The 22,369-nt window shown below is 42.0% G+C and overlaps 1 protein-coding gene across 3 annotated transcripts in view; it reads left to right on the top strand.

Moving 5' to 3' along the window:
• Positions 1–7,554: 7,554 nt before the first annotated feature.
• Positions 7,555–22,369, top strand: part of CMTR1 (cap methyltransferase 1) — a 53,985-nt gene continuing 39,170 nt past the window's right edge. For 2 of the 3 annotated variants that reach the window (XM_059938785.1, XM_059938783.1), the window contains exons 1-4: positions 9,716–9,838; positions 12,155–12,260; positions 18,575–18,726; positions 20,223–20,381. In XM_059938785.1, the coding sequence (XP_059794768.1) occupies positions 9,803–9,838; positions 12,155–12,260; positions 18,575–18,726; positions 20,223–20,381 (453 nt within the window). In that variant the 5' untranslated portion in view covers positions 9,716–9,802. Of the gene's footprint in view, positions 7,717–9,700; positions 9,839–12,154; positions 12,261–18,574; positions 18,727–20,222; positions 20,382–22,369 lie in introns of those variants that run through there. The other variant, XM_059938784.1, reaches the window with a different exon arrangement.

Raw genomic sequence — 22,369 nt, 5'->3', positions numbered from 1 at the left:
CATGGATAGGGAATTCTCAATATTGTCAAGACGTCAGTTCTTCCCAACTTGATCTATAGATTCAGTGCAATCCCAATCAAAATCCAGCAAGTTATTTTGTGGGTATTGACAAATTGATTCTAAAGTTTATGTGGAAAGCGGGAATAGAGGGAACGTACCTCAACATAATAAAGGCCATATATGACAAACCTACAGCTAACGTTATACTCAATGGTGAAAAGCTGAAAGCATTTCCTCTACTATCAGGAACAAGACAAGGATGCCCACTCTCGCCACTTTTATTCAACATAGTTTTGCAAGTCCTAGCCATGGCAATCAGAGAAGAAAAAGAAATAAAAGGAATCCAAATAGGGAAAGAAGAAGAAAAACTGTCACTGTTTTCAGATGACATGATACTATACATAGAAAATCCTAAAAATGCTACCAGAAAACTACTAGAGCTCATCAATGAACTCGGTAAAGTTGCAGGATACAAAATTGATACACAGAAACCTCTTGCACTTCTATACACTAACAATGAAAGATAAGAAAGAGAAATTAAAGAAACAATCCCATTTACCATTGCATCAAAAAGAATAAAATACCTAGGAATAAACCTACCTAGGGAGACAAAAGACCTGTACTCTGAAAACTATAAGATGCTTATGAAAGAAATCGAAGATGACACAAACAGATGGAAAAATATACCATGTTCTTGGATGGAAGAATCAATATTGTCAAAAAGACTCTACCACCCAAGGCAATCTACAGATTCAATGCAATCCCTATCAAATTACCAATGGCATTTTTCACAGAACTAGAGCAAAAAATCTTAAAATTTGTATGGAGACACAAAAGACCCCAAAGCAATCGGGGTCTTTTGCCAAAGCAATCTTGAGAAAGAAAAACGGAGCTGGAGGAATTAGGCTCCCTGACTTCAGACTGTACAGTAAGTCCCCTATACACGAACCTTCAAGTTGTGAACTTTCAAAGATATATGCGTGTGTTCGCATGTCCAGTCAGGTAAGTTAGTTCATGTGTCTGGCATACATTGTCACACGCATGGATCCTCCACAAGTGGTTGTACAGTACTGTATAGAGTACAGTAGTACAGTATCTTTATTTCAAGCCCAGGATGTCCAGAAGCAAGTGTAAAAGCAGTGGTATATAGCTGATTGTGTTAGTTGGGTACCTAGGCTAACTTTGTTGGACTTATGAACAAATTGGACTTACAAACACGCTCTCAGAACAGAACTCGTTCGTATGTAGGGGACTTACTGTACTACAAAGCTACAGTCATCAAAACAGTATGGTACCGGCACAAAAACAGAAATATAGATCAATGGAACAGGATAGAAAGCCCAGAAATAAACCCACCCACCTATGGTCAATTAATGTACGACAAAGGAGGCAAGACTATACAATGGAGGAAAGACAGTCTCTTCAATAAATGATGCTGGGAAAACTGGTCAGCTACATGTAAAAAAGTTAAATTAGAACATTCTTTAACACCATACACAAAAATAAACTCAAAATGGATTAAAGACCTAAATGTAAGACCAGATACTATAAAACTCTTAGAGGAAAACATAGGCAGAACACTCTTTGACATAAATAGCAGCAATATCTTTTTTGAGCCATCTCCTAGAGTAATGGAAATAAAAACAAAAATAAACAAATGGGACCTAAGTAAATGCAAAAGCTTTTGCACAGCAAAGGAAACCATTGACAAAACAAAAAATCAACCCAGAGAATGGGAGAAAATATTTGCAAATGATGCGACTGACAAGGGATTAGTCTCCAAAATTTGCAAACAGCTCATGCGGCTCAATATCAAAAAACCAAACAACCCAATCAAAAAATGTGCAGAAGACCTACGTAGACATTTCTCCAAAGAAGACATATAGATGGCCAAGAAGCACATGAAAATATGCTCAACATCACTAATTATTAGAGAAATGCAAATCAAAACTACAATGAGATATCACCTCACACCAGTCAGAATGGCCATCAAAAAAAATCTACAAATAATAAATGCTGGAGAGGGTGTGGAGAAACGGGAACTCTCCCGCACTGTTGGTGGGAATGTAAATTGGTACAGCCACTATGGAGAACAGTATGGAGGTACCTTAAAAATAGAGCTACCATATGATCCAGCGATCCCACTCCTGGGCATATATCTGTAGAAAAACATGGTTCAAAAAGATACATCCACCCCAGTGTTCATTACGGCACTGTTTACAATAGCCAAGACATGGAAACAACCTAAATGTCCATGGACAGATGAATGGATAAAGAAGATGTGGTACATATATATAATAGAATTTTACTCAGCCATTAAAAAGAATGAAATAATGCTATTTGCAGCAACATGGATGGACCTGGAGATTATCATACTAAGTGAAGTAAGTCAGACAGAGAAAGACAAATATAATATGATATCACTTATATGTGGAATATAAAAAAAATGATACAAATGAACTTATTTACAAAACAGAAACAGACTCACAGACTTAGAGAATGAACTTATGGTTACTGGGGGGAAGGGTTGGGGGGAGGGATAGAGTGGGAATTTGGGATTGACCTGTACACACTTCTGTATTTAAAATAGATAACCAACAAGGACCTACTGTATAGCACAGGGAAGTCTGCTCAATATTCTGTAAAAACATAAATGTGAAAAGAATTTGAAAAAGAATAGATACATGTATATGGGGAAAAAATGTAGTTGAATGCACAACAATGTGAATGCACTTAATGCCATTGAATTGTACACTTAAAATGATGAAAATGGAAAATTTTATGTATATTTTACCCCTATAAAAAAACCCAAAAATATATTTGCAATAATATTTAAAAAAATACATTTTCTGTGGATAGGCAAAAGATCCAGAATAGTCAACACATTACTGAAGGAGAAGAACAAAGTTGGAGGACTGACATTACTCAACTTCAAGACATACTATAAGGCCATAGTGATCAAGATATAGCAAAAGAATAGACAGATTAATGGGCAGAATATAGAGCCCAGAAATAGACCTGCATATATATAGCCAACCAATCTTTGACAAAGGAAAAATGGCAGTACAACGGAGCAAAGATAGTCTTTTAAAAAATGGTACTAGAGAGAGAAAAAAAAATGATACCAGAACAACTGGACATTCACTCTTAAAACTCTTAGAACTTAATAATAAGATAACAAGGGACTTCCCTGGTGGTCCAGTGGTTAAGAATCCATCTTGCAATGCAAGGGATGCCGGTTCAATCCCTGATCAAGGAACTAAGATCTCACATGCTGCGGGGCAACTAAGCCAGCGTGCCACAACTAGAGAGCCCGAGTGCCGCAACTACAGAGCCCATGCGCTCTGGAGCCCTCGCACCACAATGAAAGATCCCGTGTGCCACAACTAAGACCCGACGCAGCCAAAAAAAAAAAAAAAATAATAATAATAATAAGATAACAAACAACCTAATTAAAAAATGGGACAAAGACCTTAACAGACCTCACCAAAGATACACACATAATAAATAAGTATATGAAAAGATGTTCCACATCATAGGTCATCAGGGAAAGGCAAATTAGAACGAGATACCACTACACCCATACTACAGTGGCCAAAATTTGGAATATTGACCACCCTAAGTGCTGGTGTGGATGTGGAAAAATGGGAACTCTCATACATTGCTGGTGGGAATGCAAAATGATACAGCCACTTTAGAAGACAGTTTGGCAGTTTCTTATAAAACTAAACATACATTTAACATATGATCCAGTAATTGTGCCCCTTGGTATTTACCCAAATGTATTGAAAAATTATGTCCACAGAAAAACCTGCATATGAATGTTTATAGAAACTTTATTTGTAATGTTTAAAATTTGGAAGTAACCAAGATGTCCTTCAGTATGTGAACGGATAAATAAACTGGGATACATCCAGACAATGGAATATTATTCAGTGTTAAAAAGAAATAAGCTGGGACTTCCCTGGTTGTGCAGTGGTTAAGAATCTGTCTGCCAATGCAGGGGACACAGGTTTGATCCCTGGTGCAGGAAGATCCCACATGCTGCAGAGGAACTAAGCCCATGCGCCACAACTACTGAGCCTGCACTCTAGAGCCCATAAGCCACAACTACTGAAGCCCGCGCGCCTAGAGCCCATGCTCCGCAACAAGAGAAGCCACCGCAATAAGAAGCCCATGCACCACAATGAAGAGTAGCCCCCGCTCGCCACAACTAGAGAAAGCCTATGCGCAGCAAAGACCCAATGCAGCCAAAAATAAATAAATAAAGAAATAAGCTACCAAGCCATGAAAAGACATGGAGGAACCTTAAGTGAATCAAAGAAACAAAACAAAAACTACACGATTTCCTCCAGTTTCTCTGATCAATAGGGACTGCTTTCTTGCTTCTGGGATAAGAAATAGATGGTTTCTTGGAGCTCTTTCCATCTGCACCCCTTGCACGTTCCAGGTTTCAGGCTGCCTTTCAGTCCTGGCCAGGAGATACCAGAGGGGGAACAACTGGGAAACTCACCCTGATTTGGTGGTTCTTTGACTTCTGTTTTTCCTTCCTCAAGAATTCTGCTGGGCTTCCCTGGTGACAGTGGTTAAGAATCCACCTGCCAATGCAGGGGACACAGGTTCGAGCCCTGGTCCAGGAAGATCCCACATGCCGCGGAGCAGCTGGGCCTGTTGTGCCACAACTACTGAGCCTGCGCTCTGGAGCCCGGGAGCCACAACTACTGAGCCCACATGCCACAGCTACTGAAGCCTGCGCGCCTAGAGCTCGTGCACCACAACGAAGAGTAGCCCCCGCTCGCCACAACTAGAGAAAGCCTGCGTGCAACAACAAAGACCCAACGCAGCCAAGAGTAAATAAATAAAATAAATAAATTTATTTAAAAAAAAAGAAGAATTCTGCTACCATTTACTTTTCATAATCCTCAGATAGGTGTTGCATGCATTCTGCCTAGGTTATAAATTGCATTCAGTGGAAGAAATGGGATGGAATGTGTTTTCTCCATTTTGACAAGAATTGGAAACTTCTGTTTTTCTTTTTGTTGTTGGGTATTATATATTTTTTTGGAAATAAGTCATTTGTCAAATATTTGTACTGTGAATGTTTTTCTTTCAGTCCGTGGCTTGCCTATTCAATTTCTTAACGGAGTCTTTTGATGAGCAGAAGCCTTTTTATTTTGTGAAGTCTATTTTTCTCAATTTTTTCTTCTGATTAATGCTCTCTGGGTCCTTTGTAAAAAATATCTTTGTCTACTCCAAGTCTGCAAAGATATTTTTCTATGTTTTCTTTTTTTAAACTTCTGTTTTCCCCTGTTTTATTGAGATATAATTGATATAACATTGTATGTTCAAGGTGTACAACATAATAATTTGATATATGTATATACTGGAAAATGATTACCACAGTCAGTTAACATCCAGCACCTCACATGGTTATAGCTTTCAAACATACAATACGTTATTGCTAACTATAGTCACCTATGTTTTCTTTTATAAGCTTTTTTTTTTCTTTTCTGTTTTTGCTCTTTGTTTAGGTCTGATCCATTTTTATTTAATTTTACATATGGTGTAAGGTAGGAATCAAGATTCATCTTTCCCCTATATATGTATCTGGTTGTTCCAGCATTATTCACTGGATTTACTCATATATATATATAAAAGTAAATTTATCATTAATTTTCCTATGTTTTAAATGCATTCTCTCATTATTTAATGCTTTACATTAAAAGTAAACAAATCACAATTTAAAAGTAACTGTATTTCAAATAATTGATTTCCTTTGTAATCCTATACATTGTATATTATGCCCTTCAAATTATTATTTTGAGAATGGGTTCACAAGCTTTACAAGATTACCAAAGGTATCCAATACATGTTAAGAATAATGTCTTAACCCATGTTAAGAACCCCTGGTGAGGTGGAAAGACACAGCTTTAGAACCAAAGAAACCTGGGTTTAAATGCTCATTTGTTGCTTCCTAGCTCTGTGACCTGGGGCACATCACTTAACCTTCATTCATTTTCCATACTTCCATATATTCAATAAATGTCTATTGCGTACCTACTGCCAGCCACAATATTAAATCTTATGGATTTAATACAGACAGACATAACCTTTCCTGTACAAAGTTTACAGCTGAGTGGGGAGGCAGATGAGTCAGTGGGTCATTATACAAGACTGGTGAGTGCTTTGATAGTGAAGGACAGAAGGCTATGGAAGCTTAGGGGGACTCCCCACTCAGACTTGTGGGGTCAGGAAAGATTACCAGAGATAACACTAAACAGGCCTCAGGATAAGTGGACATTACCCAAGCAAAGAGAGGGAGAAGAGCAATCCAGGAAAGGGGATGAACTCTTTCGAGAGGCATGGCATGGTTGAGAAACCAAGAGAAAACCGCGATGGGGAGAACTAAGGGACCAGTAGCTCAAAGTATGACTGCAGAAGGGGTCAGATGGAAGGGTCTTGTATGCCATCCTAAGGACATTGGCTTCATCCTAAGAGAAGTGAGAAGCCATTGATGGGCTTTCATCATTGATGTGTTGTAACAGGATCAAATTAGTTTTTTTTCTTTTTTTAAATCACTTTGATTTGCAGAGAATGCACTAGAGGGATCCCGACTGGAGACAGGGACAATGATTTGGAGATTATTGGAGAAATCCTGATGAGAGAAGGTGAGTGCATGGTTAGTGGCAATGTGGATGGAGAATGGATAGATTTGGGATAATTTGTAGGTAAACGCAATAAAGTATATACTGGAGGCTCTGGGGAATGAGAGAAGATTTCTGGTTGGACCAATGGTGGTGTAATTCATTGGAAAAAGAGCAGGTTTATGGGAGAATATGAGGTCAGACTTGAATCTATGGGTGTGAAGTGACTGAGTGAGGATGTTGGGCAGACTTTTGGCCATATTGGTCTGAAGGTCAGAAGAGGGGTTTGGCAAAGGAAGCCATCCGTGTCCATATGGTAAAATGCCACAGGCGGCCTTCTTTCTTTCCTCTGGACCTTAGTTCAATATCTGTAGAAAATGTACTGTATGCTGCGTGTTGGGGATACAGCAGTGAACAAGAAGACTGGGTTTCTGCCCTCAACCAGTTTTCCGTTTACCTCTCTAAACTTGTTCCTTTTGTTTTTTTTGGCCGCGCCGGGGGCCTTGTGGGATCTTAGTTCCCTAACCAGGCATGGAACCCGTGCCCCAGTAATGGAAGCGTGGAGTCCTAACCACTGGACCGCCAGGGAATTCCCTCTCTAAACTTGTTCTTAATCTGTAAAATTAAGATAATAATGAGATTAAGAGAGATGAGTTGATGTGATGGCACCTGGCCTTTTTTGTTTTTAATACTTCTTTCTCGTACCCAAAGCCGGAAGATACCTGGTTACTTTTGCTTTTGTATCCTTTCCCCGTTGGGTGTTCTGCGCAGGCGCTCTGGGCTGCTCGGGGGCAGCGGGTGGGGCGGGCCAGAACTAGAGCGATCTGCCCCTGGGCCAGGGCCCGGGAGGGTGGAGGGAGCTGGATGCCCTGACGTCATCAAGCTGCGCGGCCCGCAGGGCGGGACCCGAGCGCGACTACGCGGCCAGCGGACCGGGGCGGGCTTGTGGGGAAGCGAAACTGGGGGAGGAGGAGGCGGCTCTGGCAGCGGCAGGGCCAGGCCTGGTGGCGGCGGCATCGGCGGCCTGATTCCCCCCTCTCCGCTCCTTGGCAGCTCGCCCTCTTCCCTCAGCGTGAGTGCCGACGCGCGGCCCGGGGGGAGCGAGCGGGCGGGCCCGCGGGCTCAGTATCTTCCCCTCGGCCCCCCCATGGGCGGTCGTGACCCTCACCGCCCTTTCTCTCTCCCTTCCTCCTTTATACCCTTCTTCCCCGCGCCGCATCCCCAGTTCGCCAGCTGCCGCTGCCAAACGTCTCTGCGCACACATTCACACACTCACGTTATCTACAAGTGAAAAGACTGGCCCGGGGAGATGTGAGCTCATCTCTTCCCTCTATGAATAGGGGTGGTAATGCGAAACCGAGGCCCAGGGAGAGAAGACTGGAGAGGGGATTTGAACCCCTTCCCTGGGGGAGCAGCAGGTAGAACCAGGCCTTCTGCCTTCCACTTAGAAGTTCCCTGCTAGGGCACATTCTTTTGGATGTGTAGGTCACTTGAGCTGGGCACTGGTTAGCTGTGCGGCCTTCCCCTCTGGGGCCTCAGTTTCTTTAAGTGGAAAAGGAGAGGGTTGAATGAGGTGATTTGGAAGGCCCAAATCTGAGGTGGTTTGGGGAGGAGCATCTGTATCTCCTGCCTTTCGGACGCTATTTCCTCTCCTTTTTTGGCACCTACCTCAACACAGTTCTTGAGTTTCCTGTGCTTCCAGTCTCCCCCGGAGTCGCTAGGAATCAGAGGGCCCTTTTTGCTTACGTTATGGGCCTTTGGGTTGAGGGGGTATTTAACACCGTAGTTTAAAGTGAAATGTGGCTCAGCCTGGTTTTACTTTCTGTTTGTTCAGCATCTCCTGTTCTTCCTACTTCCTCAGGATAGCCCCTGCCTGTGCCTAGTAAGAGGCTGCCTCCTTAGGAAGGATGAGATTATGTGTTGGGGAGGCTGCCTCATCCTTGAGCTGGAGAGAAGTGAAACGTGATTCATGTTTGAATCACGAGGGGATCAGTGGTATCTTTGGATTTCATCACTCTCTTGCTGCTGTGACCCATACTGTAAGCCTGTTCTTGTGCACCTGCAACTCCCCTTGCCTAAGGAATTGCAGCCCAGCTGAGCACCCACCTGTTTGCTCCTATTTTTGAGTACTTTCTCTTTTCTGAGTCCTCTTATAGCCAGCGGTTGTGTGTAAACCCACTGTATTCACTTCTACTCTTAGTTGTTCTTTAATTTGATCATTCCTTAAGATTTCAGGAATCTCATAATCACTTCACTGCATCTCATTTTTTTCCCCTCATGCTTGCCTCTCATGCTTACCCATGGGCATGGATGATGGTGACATGGTGCCTTGCCTGTTTCCATTCTTTTTTGTGGAGGTGGGTTCTTGTTCTTAAAATTGTTTTTGTACCTGAGTCCTGTGATATGGCTACCTCCGGTCCTGCTAACTTTCCCACTCTTCTGTTTTCTCAGTCCTAAGTCAACCACTGCTTCCATTCCTTACTCCGGTTAAAAACTTGCCCACTTCTCCCATGTTTTCAAACATCCTGAAGTAAACCAAAAACCAACATTTGTATCATACTGTATAATCTCTTAATTGTCCTGGTGAAATAATAATGGTGATGTAGCAATCATTCTGGGATGATTTTTTCACCTTGGAAATATTTGTTGATATTCATCAGGTTTCATAATTAATTTCTAGTGTACATTGTTGTCACACATGGCCAGTGTTGCATCAAAAATATAGAATAACAAGTACGCAAGGTCTTTTTCCCCCTGTGGCTCGTGGAGTTGATCCATGACTTTTTGGTATCTGACACCAATGGCCCAGAGGCCTCTGGGTCTGTGAGCACCACATTTTCCAGTAAAACTAACAGCTGTTATTGAAAACCAGAGCTTGGCTAGCACCCTTACTGGACCTCATTCTGAGGAAGAAGCTATTCAAGTGCTGGCAATGGAAGCTGTTTGGAGTTGCCAACTTTCATCCCATTAATGGTTCATTCCCATTCTTTGGAATTCCTGCTGTGATCCTAGTATCTCTGACAAGGGCAGCTGACTATCTGGATTTGTGGTTGCAGTAACAATGAGGAGGAGAAATGATTCAGAATGCACTGCCCCTCTCAAGAAACAGAAGAAAAGAGTTGCAGAGCTTGGCCTGAACCTCAGCTCTACATCTGACGATGAACCTCCCTCCTCTGTCAATCATGCAGCAAAAGGTAAGCTTGCCTGTGTGGTCAGAGGCCACTGACCATCTGGTTATTTGAATCACTGATGCCTGAATTGGGCAGAATACAGTTAAGTGCCTCTTGAGGAAAATTAGGCAAATTCTACAGAGAGATACTGGTTGTAGACTCTCTTCTCTTTTGCCATTCTCCTCCTGGGAGTTGGGAACTTGTTTTAACTAAAAAATTGGAAGTTTTACAGGTGTGCCTTAGTTCTGTTGTGGTCCTTCAGTAGGTGGCACTCTTTTGCTGCCTTAAACCAGGTGGAAGTAGTGGTGAGCATTGAGTGCCCTGTGCTCTCAGCTGTTAATGATCTTGGGGCTCTTTCACAGGGCTGGGCTCTTTGCTGCAGTAATCTGGCCTAATTCCCCTCAGGTTTTTGCATTCTGTTTCCTCAATTCCCTCAGCAGTTATGATCAGAAACACCCAAATGAATTGGAGCATCCCTGTGTTCACTGTTTACATTAAGCTCTAAGGACTTCACTGATCTGGTTGAAACTAGCATTTTGCTTTGCCTGTTTTTTAGGGTTACAGATGTTCACAGTTTCCACAGGTGCTTTCTATGAGAAATTGTGAAGTGTCTCTGAGCTTGCCTGAAATACCAAACAATTAGAAGTAGCTCCATTTGCATTTATCTTTACTTGCCAGCTGTATTAATTTCCTAACAAAGTACCACAAACTGGGTAGCTTAAAACAATAGAAATTTATTCTCCACACTTCTGGAGGCTAGAAGTCTAAAATCAATGTGCCAGCACGGCCATGCTCCCTCCCAAGGCTCTAGGGAAGAATCCTTCCTTGCCTTTTCTAGTTTCTGCTGATTGCTGGTGATCCTTGGTGTTCCTTGGCTTGTAGCAGCATAATTCCAGTCTCTGCCTCTGTGTGTGTCTGTGTTCAAATTTCCCTCTTCTTATGAGGATATCAGTCATTGGATGAGGGCCCACCCTAATCCAGTACGACTTCATCTTAATTTGATTACATCTGCAAAGACCCTATTTCCAAATGCCATGTTCCCAGGTGCTGGGTGGACATGACCTTTTGGGCACTATTTAACCCAGTACACCAGCAGTCTTGCATTTTGTATCCTCTGCTGGGTCACTGGTAAATTGGAATGAAATTTGGTGACAGATTGGTGACTGAAAGAGTGTGAAGAATCCTTTGAGGGTGATAGAAAATACAGTTTATTCTCAACTGGTTGGCTAATTGAAGGGCGGTTATTCATCAGCTGTACTGAGTAGCTGGTCCAGAAAGGAGAAGCTTGACTGGCCTTACATACAGCTAATGAAGGCTTTGGGGCGGCTGTGATCCTGGCTGGATCAAGAGACTCTCTTATAACCTTGTGTGCGGAGATACGTGTGCCTTTAAAGTTGTCACAGTGGATTCCAGGGTAGATGAGAAAGACTGTATGTAATTGAGGTTACTAAGTGGGAGGGCAAAAATATATTGGGCATATAGGTTCTAGGGCCTGTTGAGGAAAGGGAGTTTTGCTTATCACCTGGGATTTGAGCAACTTGATGAAGGTAGAGTCTCCTTGGGCAGGGCTCTGGGGTAGTGGGAGAAATGGCCTGCAAGAAAGGGAGAGCGTGCCTGGGGGAATAAATGATACTTAGGTGGTGGAGGTATCTGGTTCTAAGCGGATCCTGGGGGACGTCTGCTCTCAAGAGAATGGCTCCCAGGTAGAGGAAGGTGTATAGTTCAGGATCTTTCAAGGGAACCAGTCTAATTTAAATTTCAAGCTTTTAAAAATGTGACTGTGAATTGAGATTTTCCTCCTCCCTCCCACCCTCCCACGAACTCCTTTTAATTGTACCAAATGTCTTTAACCTTTTCTAGAAGTAGCACCATATGACTCAGTCAGGATTGACTGTTGCTGTTGTTTGTACAGAACGGAAATCTAGAGGTGGCCTGTACCTTGTATGCGTCTGGCAATAGGCCATTTGGTCCCTTTCATTTGCAGAAAAATGAGGCAGGAGGCAGAGGCAAACAAACATTGTTAGATTTCCCTGGGTCAGCTAATTTTAGGAAGGGCAGCTCCACATTGACAAAAAAACTCTGAGGGCTAGAGTCTGGTGTCTTCATCAGCAAGACTGCTCTCTGTGCCCCACCCCCTGCAACCCCATGCCTGGCGTGGAATAAATGCTCAGTAAATATTTACTGAATAGAACTGATGGAAGGCAACAGTAGTATCTTTTCCAAGAAGCATAAAATGCTTTGCCTCATTCATTTTGCCTATGCCTCCTCCAGTCTACAGAGGATCGTTTCATTAAGTACATCACATTTATATCATCTCTGTTCTGTGTTGGCTTCTCTTAGGCATCCCCTGGACAGTGTGCCCTGGTAGTTAACTGTCTCGCCAGAAACTACATATCCCCTGAGATCTATATGCGGCTTTCCTATTCAAGTCATTGCATTAAAGCAGGTGTGTTTCCTTTTGCTCCAACCCCTTCTACCCGGACATACTTTTGAACAGATGATTGAAAAATGCTCTTTAGGGAGTACAAATAGAAAAAAAAAAAGTAGTTGCTATTTTTGTCTCTCTGGGCCTTGTTTGTGCTTCCTCTGCTTGATCAATATGATGACTCATTAATAGATCTATTTAGTTTAATCAGTTTTTATTTTACATTATTGACAGGGTAGCTGCATTGCCAGTCAGAGTCTAACATCTGACCAGACTAAAGAAGAAAAGGGATGTTGTTGTCATGGCCACTGGGCCATCGTATACTCTTTAGAGTATTTTAAGAGGAGTTTGAAGGCATTTTCAAGCTTAAATAAACTCTTGGAAATTTGTTATTAAATAACGTTTTGAAGCAAGGAGAGGCAGATGGAGGTCGTTTTTTTCTTTTTGGTTGTTTGTCACAGGGAAACTGTGGTCTAGACCCCAAGACAATTTCCTTTTCTTTTCAGCTGTGCATCTAGTGTGGGCTCCTGGCCCTCCCACAGCGTGTTGCTTTGGAAGTGGCTGGGCTCCTTCACCGGCACCACACTGAAAGTGCCTTCCCCTCCGTCAGGTTTAATTCTTCGCTAAATAGGCCATTTTCCCTGAAACACCATCGTTTTCCTGTCAGCCCAGATTCATGACCTTAATCAAAAACTTCCTTTATTGGTGTCTGTTTAAATTGCTTTAACGAGTTACCATTTGTCTGGCATGAAGGAGAAATTGAGTCTTTAACCAGGAATGAGTGTATTCCATGGCAGTTGTTAGGCAGGATGTGGTGTTGATTAAAGTCCATAATTTATTCTTCTGCATCTGTGTGCTGCTCACCTTGGCCGTTAGTGGTTAGAGCTGTCCCTCCTTGTGTGTTGTCACTGTCATTTTTAATCTTGGCATGTTTGACCCACTGTTCTGTTATGGAAAATTTTGTCAGTAGCTGGGAAATCTCTGATTCTTCTATAAAATGAACCTGTTTTCTTTAAACTGATTTAAGAGTAATGATTTCTATCAGGTAGAGAAGAAATCTTAAATGAAAGCTCTAAATAATGTCTTGGGCTCTCTGGTAGGTTTTAGAAGGGGAGATCCTGGGGAGGTAAATGGGAATGCCACCCAATTTTGGCAAGTTCTTAATGAAACTCATGATTTTAATAGACTGACCTTATTACTCCTGTTAATTTATATCCTCATCACAAGATTGTCTGCTCAATGTTTGCTAAATTCTTATCAGTCTTGGGAGGCTGAACTTCCTCTTTAGTTCCTGCTGCAGCCAAGACAGTTGTCTTCTTTTCATCTGAAAAGAGTGGCCCCAAAGGCCCAGGGGTGAAAATGAGTAGTGGCTGTGGCAGTCTGTGGACATCAGGACTAATCTAGGGAACTTTGTCTTAAATCATGTCAGGCTGAGAATTGGCTTTAAATAGCACATGAAATAAAAGAGAGAAGTAAGGGTTATCTGCTTATCCAGCACACTTTTTGATCTCACAAAGAAAAGCCTAGTAGGATGATATTTTAGCTCTCATCAACCTCATTCTGAGAACCTGGACAGGACAGGTATCTGTACATTAGGTGACAGCTAAGGAAGAGAAATGGAGTGGAAAGATCTTTGTGCCAGAGTCTGGTGCTGGAATAGTGCACCAGAGCCACCAAGGATTTGCCCAATGAGCCTTGCACCCAAATTTGGTTCTTCGTGTCATTTTGGTCCAAAAATGGCATGAGGACAAAGAAAACAAAAGATCTCCCTCTGAGATCTGAGGGTGGCAGGAACCCTGCATGCCCAGGAATGATATTCATACCATTGATGGGTGCCCAGTGATGGATCCTTAAGCAAACCTAACAGCCTGGCAACTCCCTAGAGCTGGACCAAGGGCACACTCCCCTTTGAGAAGGACATCAGGTTTTCCTAACATTTATATAGATAGACCTGTGAATCTCCAGATAGCTGGTGGAAGAAATAATAGCTCATTTAACATTGTAGCTTCTAGGTTAGTCTCTGGATTCCTGGGCTGCCCAGGGAAACTTTAGGGCAGTGCTCAGGGAGGTGCCCCCATTCCTGCACTGAGCGGTACAGGTTGGAGGCATGGAAGCAACTGAGTGAAGAGACTCTGCGCCTTTGGAAGCACAGTTCTTTAACATATGGGAGCTCTGTTGCAGAGCACATTTCTCCTCCACGTGGGCAATGAGAGATGAGAGGCCCAGGCTTAGTTTTAAGCTACTCAGAAGGTCTTTCCCCTCATGTCTGCTGTCCTCTGAAGATTTTTCTGGAAAGGAACCAAATTCTGCACAAGGCTTAGAATGATACTTTATTTCTTTATAGCTTTTTTTTAAACCCTAATTTTTAAACTAACATATTCTTATTTCTCACACAGAAAATGCAGAAAAGGCAAAACAAAATAAATATCACCGCACTTCTCAGTTTCCATGGTTACTCATTGTTAATGTTCTGGGTCTTTCCTTCTGAGTGGCACTCTCTGGCACTCTGTGACGTGTGCTGCACTGGTCCATGTAAGCAAGTCAGCTCCTTATTGAGGGAATTGAACAGCCACCTTTTTAAGAGGACGAAGGCAGATTTGGTGCCTCTCATTCAGGGATATTCTCAACCAGAATTCCTCCTTAGGAGCCAGAATTTTGGTTTTAAGTTTATTCTAATTTTTTCACACATGTTCACCTGCCTTTCTTTTGCAAAATGTTATATCCTTAAAAATGCATATTTATTTTAGCTATTGGATTTTTAAGCTCTCTGGGGGTAAGGTTGTTACTTTTGGATAGTACTCCATTGTATATAGCATGGACTGTTTATAAAACAGGTTCTGAACCAAAGTTGTTGTCTGATCTGTTAAACAATATCAGATGTCCTTTTTCAGCCTACTGGGGTGCAGGGTGCTAAGTGATAGTCCAAGGGGGACTCAGTTCTCTACTAGGATATAGGTATTCCATCCTCATGCTTAAACTTTTTGTTGTTTTTGTTGTTGAACCTTTAAAAAAACTCTTTTTTTAAAGACTTCTTATTTTTTTTAGAGCAGTTTAAGGTTCACAGCAAAATTGAAAGTACAAAGGTATCTCCTACACACCCTGCCCCTATATGCACAGCCTCTCCCATTAGCACCGTCTCTTACCAGAGTGCTACATTTGTTACATTGATGAACCTGTGCTGACACAACATTATCAACCAGAGTTCATAGTTTATATTGTGGTTCACTCTTGATGTTGTACACTCCATGGGTTTGGGCAAATATATAATGACATGTACCCTTCCTTATATTTTTGAGGGCTGAACGTCTTGCACTGCATGTATGAGGTGTTGTAAGAGGAAATATCCTGAGGTACACTTAGTGGGTGCTTAGCAAAGATGACAACTGGGTGACAGTTCTTTAAATTCACTACAGTGAGCAGTTAATTAATTTCTATTAAATGCAAAGCCTTAGTCCAAGTGTTGGAGATAGAATGTGGGTTGTGGCAGAGTCCTTGCTCTCTAGGAGTGATCCTGTCCAGTGGGGTGGCATGTGACAACTAGCTCTCAGGCAGTGTGATGAGTGCTGTGCTGATGGTATGAATACTGGTGCTACTGGAGCACCGTGGAAGGGAGAAGGCCTGGGGTGCTGGGGAAGACTTCGCTCTTCTCTGAATGTCAACCCTTAGTTTGTGTTCTCACTGGGAAATGGATGGATCAGTGCAGACAGTCTTTAGAATTAGGATGTAATCCTCAAGTTATGAATACCTGTATAATGCCCATTTTGGGTATATATAAATAATTTTTTTACATGGCTGCCCTTTGTGCCTTTCCGCAAATACCTCCCACAAGCAGCCAAACTTTGAGTCAACATCTCTTCTCAGGGACTTCCTTTCTTCCTTAAAGGAATTGTGCTACATTGCTAAGTTAGTTTTCTTTTTTTACATTTATTTAAAATTTTAATTAAGATAATTAATATTATCTTTTAATTAAGATAATATATTCACATGGTTCATAAATCAAAAATATAAAATGATAGCCAATATAAACTCTAGTGATATAAAAATGTAAATCAAGTTTCACTTCTTCCACTTTCACTCGTTCCAAGTAATCATTTTGGTATTCTTTTTCCATGCCTCAACCCCACATGTGTGGATAATCACTTTTATTGGTCTTTTATATCTTTCCTTCCAAAAGCTCTTTTTGCAATGAGCAGAAATAAAAATTTATATTTTTATTGTCCCTCTTTAGTACACAAGAGTTAGGATGCCATGTTCATGAATATGGTCTAGGTCTTCTATTATTCAGTTGACAATGTGTCTCGGTGATCTCACCATTTCAATACAGAGGGAGGTTCCCAAGTTTTCTTGGTTTTTGGCACTCTTAGTGCTGCCTTAAGTTTTTTCCCCATGCCCTAAAAATACCAAAAGAAATACCTAACAGTTTAGTTTATTAAGTATTTAGGTCTAAATAACAAGCATTTATATCCTAACAACTGATAGATGTTTGTAAGAATAATATTCATAAATTGAAGAACTAAAAAAATTTTATTCTTAAATAAGCACAATTACTTATTAATGAGATTTGTATACTGTTGAGCACTATACAACTTCTCAAACCTTGGGATCAGATTGGATACTACCACCCTTATTTCCTGTTCTGCATTCCTCCTGGCTTGCAGTTTAATACCATTTTCAATGGGAATATGCAGAAATTGTTTACCAGATTTTTCTATTTTTTTTTTTTTGCCACGCAGAGCAGCATGCGGGATCTTAGTTCCCCAACTATGGATCGAACCCTCGCCCCCTGCAGTGGAAGTGTGGAATCTTAACCATTGAACGGCCAGGGAAGTTCCCTGTTTACCAGATTTTTGAGATACAATCTATTTCCAAATTTGGGTGGGTTTTCCTTAAGAACTACCTGAATAAAATTATATTGGGTTGAAATATCTTTTTTTTTGGCCACGCCGCGCGGCTTGCTGCATCTTAGTTCCCCAACCAGGGATCTAACCTGGGCTCCGGCAGTGGAAGCACCGAGTCCTAACCACTGGGCTGCCAGAGAATTCCCTGAAATATCTTTTTTTAAAAAAAAATTATTTAATTAATTAATTTTTGGCTGCATTGGGTCTTCATTGCTGTGCGTGGGCTTTCTCTAGTTGTGAGCAGGGGCTACTCTTAGTTGCAGTGCGCGGGCTTCTCATTGCGGTGGCTTCTCTTGTTGTGGAGCACAGGCTCTAGGCGTGCAGGCTTCAGTAGCTGTGGCATGTGGGCTCAGTAGTTGTGGCTCGCGGGCTGTAGAGCACAGGCTCAGTAGTTGTGACACACGGGCTTAGTTGCTCCGTGGCATGTGGGAGCTTCCTGGACCAGGGCTAGAACCCATGTCCTCTGCATTGGCAGGAGGATTCTTAACCACTGCGCCACCAGGGAAGTCCTGAAATATCTTTTAAGTTAAGAGATTCACGTATCTATAAAAGATAGGGAAAGACCCAGTTACAGTGACTATCTAGACTGTGGATTACCCACTTGACCAGGAGACAGGTAACGCACCACTTCCGGCAGCTGCTAAGGTGGGTCTTATTTGGAATACTTTGGCAACAAAGTTGCTGACAATGAAGATAGTGGCTTGGCTCTCTCAGGCCGGCAGCTCCCTCCTGGAGCCTTTAAGTTCAGCTCCTCTACTCTCCACCTCTGGTGGTGTTGCTGCCTGAGCACGCCCTCTTCCCTGTCCTCTCTTTTCTTCTCTTTTTCCTTCCTTTCCTGTCTTCCCCTCCCCCTTCACTTCTCCCTTTCTCTTCCCCACTTTCCCCCTGTGAGCCGCTCTTCTCTGGGGCTGTGCTGTAGACCCACCATCTCACCTACAAGTTTGAAGGACCATGAAAACAGGAAACTAGGAGGTTAAACAATCAGAAACTGTTAGTCCTGTGATAGAATTGTTGAAAATGAAACCAGGTATCAGTGTTTGGAAATTGATTTTCAAATAATAAATAGCAGCAGAAATGACAGTCATATCATCAATAAATACATTTTATATCTGACAGTATACTTTCAAATACATTTTTTCACTTAATCTTCAAACAACCCTATGAGGAAGGTATTACCATCCCAGTTTTGTAAGGGATGGGAAAGGAAAACTGATATTGTGGACTCCTGTTGTGTGTCAGGTACCATTAGGAACCTCAGTGACTTGCCCAAGATTACACAGTTTGTAAAAGGTAGAGAATACATTTGACCTGGGTCATTTAATGAACTTTATGTGTGCAGTGCATATACTAAACACTAGTTGAATAAATGAAACTTGGACTTCTAGAGGCAAATTGTGCCATAAACGCACCAAAACATCTTCCTTTTTTCTTTTGCAGCATCTGCTACAAGCCTAAGTGGGTCTGACAGTGAGACTGAGGGGAAGCAACGCAGCTCTGACTCTTTTGATGATGCATTCAAAGCAGACTCTCTCGTGGAGGGAACTTCCTCTCGCTATTCCATGTATAACAGTGTGTCCCAGAAGCTTATGGTATGTCAGGGCTTGGGTTAGGTTGTGTTGGGTTTCTGAAGCTCTACTAGCAGAGTGAGAGAAGGGAAATTGTATTGGTATTGGAGAAGAAGCAAAGTGAGGGCATGAGTTTTTCCTCTGCTTTAGTTTAGTAGAGAGCTGCTGTAGTTTAGTAGAGAGAGTGTGACCCCCTCTTGATAGAAGTATCACATTTGAATCATCCATGGGCAGTGGCTGCTCCTGTCCTGTCCAGAGCTGAGTTCTTGTGAGCCTATGTGAACACATGAATGTGTGTCGGTGGATAAAGAGGCTTCACGCTGAGATTTTTTGCTCTAGTGAGTGATCTCAAAAGAAATGACTAAAATCCTGCTCACTCCTAGGTGCCTAAAATAAATGGGAGTAGTAGTCTTCTGTATTACTTCCAAAAGAGGGCCTAGTTTTCCTTCCTAACTTCAGTACCCCATTGGTATACCACAAGAAAGAAGGTGAAAAGGAAGATCTGCTGCTTTCCTTATGAGACTTTAGTGTATGTGCAAAGGTTAGGAAAATCCAAGTTTGTCTTCTGTCTAGCTTCAAGAATATTATAGTTGACCTCTCCATTTTCTGTTGGATTCATTTAAGAATGAGAACTGCCACTTCTGAAGTCATAGTCAGGATTCTGGGTTGGGGCCAAAAACTTTGGGGAAGTGGAAGATGGGGAAGTTTGTGACTCAGTCAGACTCTTTGACCTGGGGAAAGATTTGTGGCTACTGTAGGAATTTCATCCGGCTCCTGAGCTGGTAATGCCCCTTCCGTATGGAATATAGACCTTCTAGGGTAAATTAAATCTTCTTAGGATAGGAGTTCTTTTATTAGACAAGGGTGTGTGGGTATTGGGATTCGGGTCTCTGGTTTTGGGGGTATGTAACTGGGCTCAGTGACTCTAGAGTTTAATGTAAGCTTTTTAGTTAGTTGTGACATTTAAAAAAATGTTTCTGTCCAGAGTTTTATAGTATCTCCCATACCTCAGTTTTACATGAAGTGATTTTTCAGTTAATCTCTTGATTAAGTGGGCTCCTACAAGCCCTCATTGTGCTTGCCTAGTAAGGCCATTTGACTGGTTAAGGGTAAGGTTTAGAAGTTGCCGCTTGAAGCGGTTCCATTTTAAATTATGTTCTCTTTATCAACTTTACCCTGGATCTACTTCTCACTTAATCAGACAAATTAGCTGGAAGGGTAGTTGTGCAAATGTCCAATGAGATTCATTATATACTCTTGGTGCCTTTAATTACAGCTATGAGGTCCCTTCTCATTTATCCAACTTATAGTTGCCCTAGAGTTTCACCTCCAGGATAGGCAGCCACTGGGCCCACAGTTAAACTGCAGTTACTTATTTATGCTTCTTTTCATTAGGCTAGAAGGAAAACCTTAGGCCTTACTCGTTTATATTTCTCAGGGTTTAACATGTCTGGCACATGATAAGGGCTAAATAAATGTCTGTTTATTTATATAAATGCACCATTACTTCTCTTTTTCAGGCCAAGATGGGCTTCAAGGAAGGTGAAGGATTGGGTAAATACAGCCAGGGTCGGAAAGACATCGTTGAGGCCTCTAATCAGAAAGGTCGACGAGGCTTGGGTCTGACGCTGCAAGGCTTTGACCAAGAGCTGAATGTGGACTGGCGAGCTGAGCCAGAGGTAACTGGTATGGAGAGGAGGAGACAGGAAAGCCATTCATGGCTTTATGAAGCCATATTAACATTAACAAACCAGAAGTCTCCAGAGGCAGTATGATCAGGGTGGTTAGTGGAGATTGGAACTAGTTTCTTATGTGGAAGATACTGGGGTGTCCAAAATGGAAAACAGGAGTCTGGGGGAGATATGGTGGGATGTGGATTTGTTTCCTGTTGTTTCATATAGGACTGTCTAAGACCAGTGGGTGTAAGATGCAAGAAGGCAGAGTGTGTCTCCACAAAGAGCTTTAATAAATAGGTACAGCTTTCCACCAGTGACGAAGGTGCCTAATGAGTTAGTGAGCTCCCTTTGCTGAAAGGATTCAGATGGGGCCAAATGAGGACCTACTCTCCCATTGTGTGAATGACTGGATTAGGTGCCCTCCAAGGTCCTTGCACCTCCACAGGTTTATGACATCTCGGTATTAAATAGGTGTTTGTTTATGCCATATAGCTTTTCTGTTGTGGGTTTAGTCTGCTTATCTCCTTGGGTATGAGTTTGTTTTAACCCTGAATACCAAAGGAGGCTCTGTCCCTTTTCATGACACAGGTAATGTTGAGGTTTTATTTTTATTTATTTATTTATGCCCTACCTTATTCCACAGAGGATTTGAAGTAGGTATAATAAAAGCACCTAAAAATAATGGTAAAATATTACCATTATAGAGTTGAAACTAGAGAAAGTAGAGCACAGATATCTAGCCTTCCACATAGTTGCTGTAGTTGAGCTTCAGATGTGGGTCTGAACTCTGGAAAATTGATATTTTATTTGCCTCCTGAACTGATGTTCCAGTTCAGGAAAGAAGTCCTGTGATCCTGTGCATGATAAAAGCCTAATAAGGTGTCAGAGTAAGATGCCGACAAGCCAAGAGCTAATGGGTTCTGGGGGTGGTCCTGCTGTGTTGCCTTGTAGTAATGAGGAGACGAGACAGGCAGAATAGGGCAAATATTTGTAACTGGGGCTAGATGTAGGTTTTTACCTCAGAAGTACTTCGTGCTTTCCATGTCCTCATTTGTGTGAAAACAAGTGAAGAGTCCCTATCCTCTCAATGGGGCAGAATTAGAACTAACTTTGCTAAACTTAGAATCTGAAATTTGCTCATAAAATCTCTGTTTTTAATGTAGACAGGCTATTGGGAAAAAAGGATTTTTTTTTTTGGCTGTGGCGCACGGCTTGCAGGATCTTAGTTCCCCCCGACCAGAGGTTGAACCTGGGCCGTGGCAGTGAAAGTGCTGAGTACTAACCACTGGACCACCAGGGAATTCCATGAAAAAATTTGTTGAGGCAAGGCTGTCCTAATTATCATTTACCATAATTTACTTTTTCTCTTAAAAAAGATGTCCTGTCTTTTGGTTAAGAATTTGGCTCAACTATTAGTTGGTGGTCACTTCTTTAAGGTAGAGGAGTCTGGGCAGCCTGAGGTGAATGCCCAGTTCCCGGAGTCACCGCACGGAGAGTGCTCAGTGGCCACTGCAGCCCAGGAATATGGAGTGCAAGGTGTGACGCTTCCAAGTCCACTTTGTGGGTAGCCTTAGTGTTCAGACTTCCATGGGGAGATTGAGTCTGCTTTTCCTCTCCGAAGGGGCCTCCAAAGTGTATATGAGCTTCTTTTGAGAGGTTATAATTCACAACTATTTATGTGTAACGGGGGTGGATTTGACCAGGGGGAGAAACAATGATTCACTGCCAGATTCATTGACAAAGTTTTCAGTAATTTTTCTTTTTAAACTTTTTCTCTGTTAAGGGTGGTTGGCTTGCCCTCAAGACCTTGCATTGTGATACCATTTTATGCCTTTCAGAGCATGTAATATTGCCTTTAATCTCATCGCTTCAATTCACAGTGGTGAATCTCTTCTCCACACTTGCTTGGAGGGAATGTGTGGAGCTGCCAATGCAGGTTAGCCACCTGTTTAGGTTTTATAATCCATGTCTTTCTAGCCCAGTGAACTTAG

Source organism: Balaenoptera ricei, chromosome 11 (genome assembly GCF_028023285.1).
Source record: "Balaenoptera ricei isolate mBalRic1 chromosome 11, mBalRic1.hap2, whole genome shotgun sequence".
NCBI classification, from domain to species: Eukaryota; Metazoa; Chordata; class Mammalia; order Artiodactyla; family Balaenopteridae; genus Balaenoptera; species Balaenoptera ricei.
Note: the sequence above shows the minus strand (reverse complement) of the source record. Positions and strands in the feature narration are given on the sequence as shown.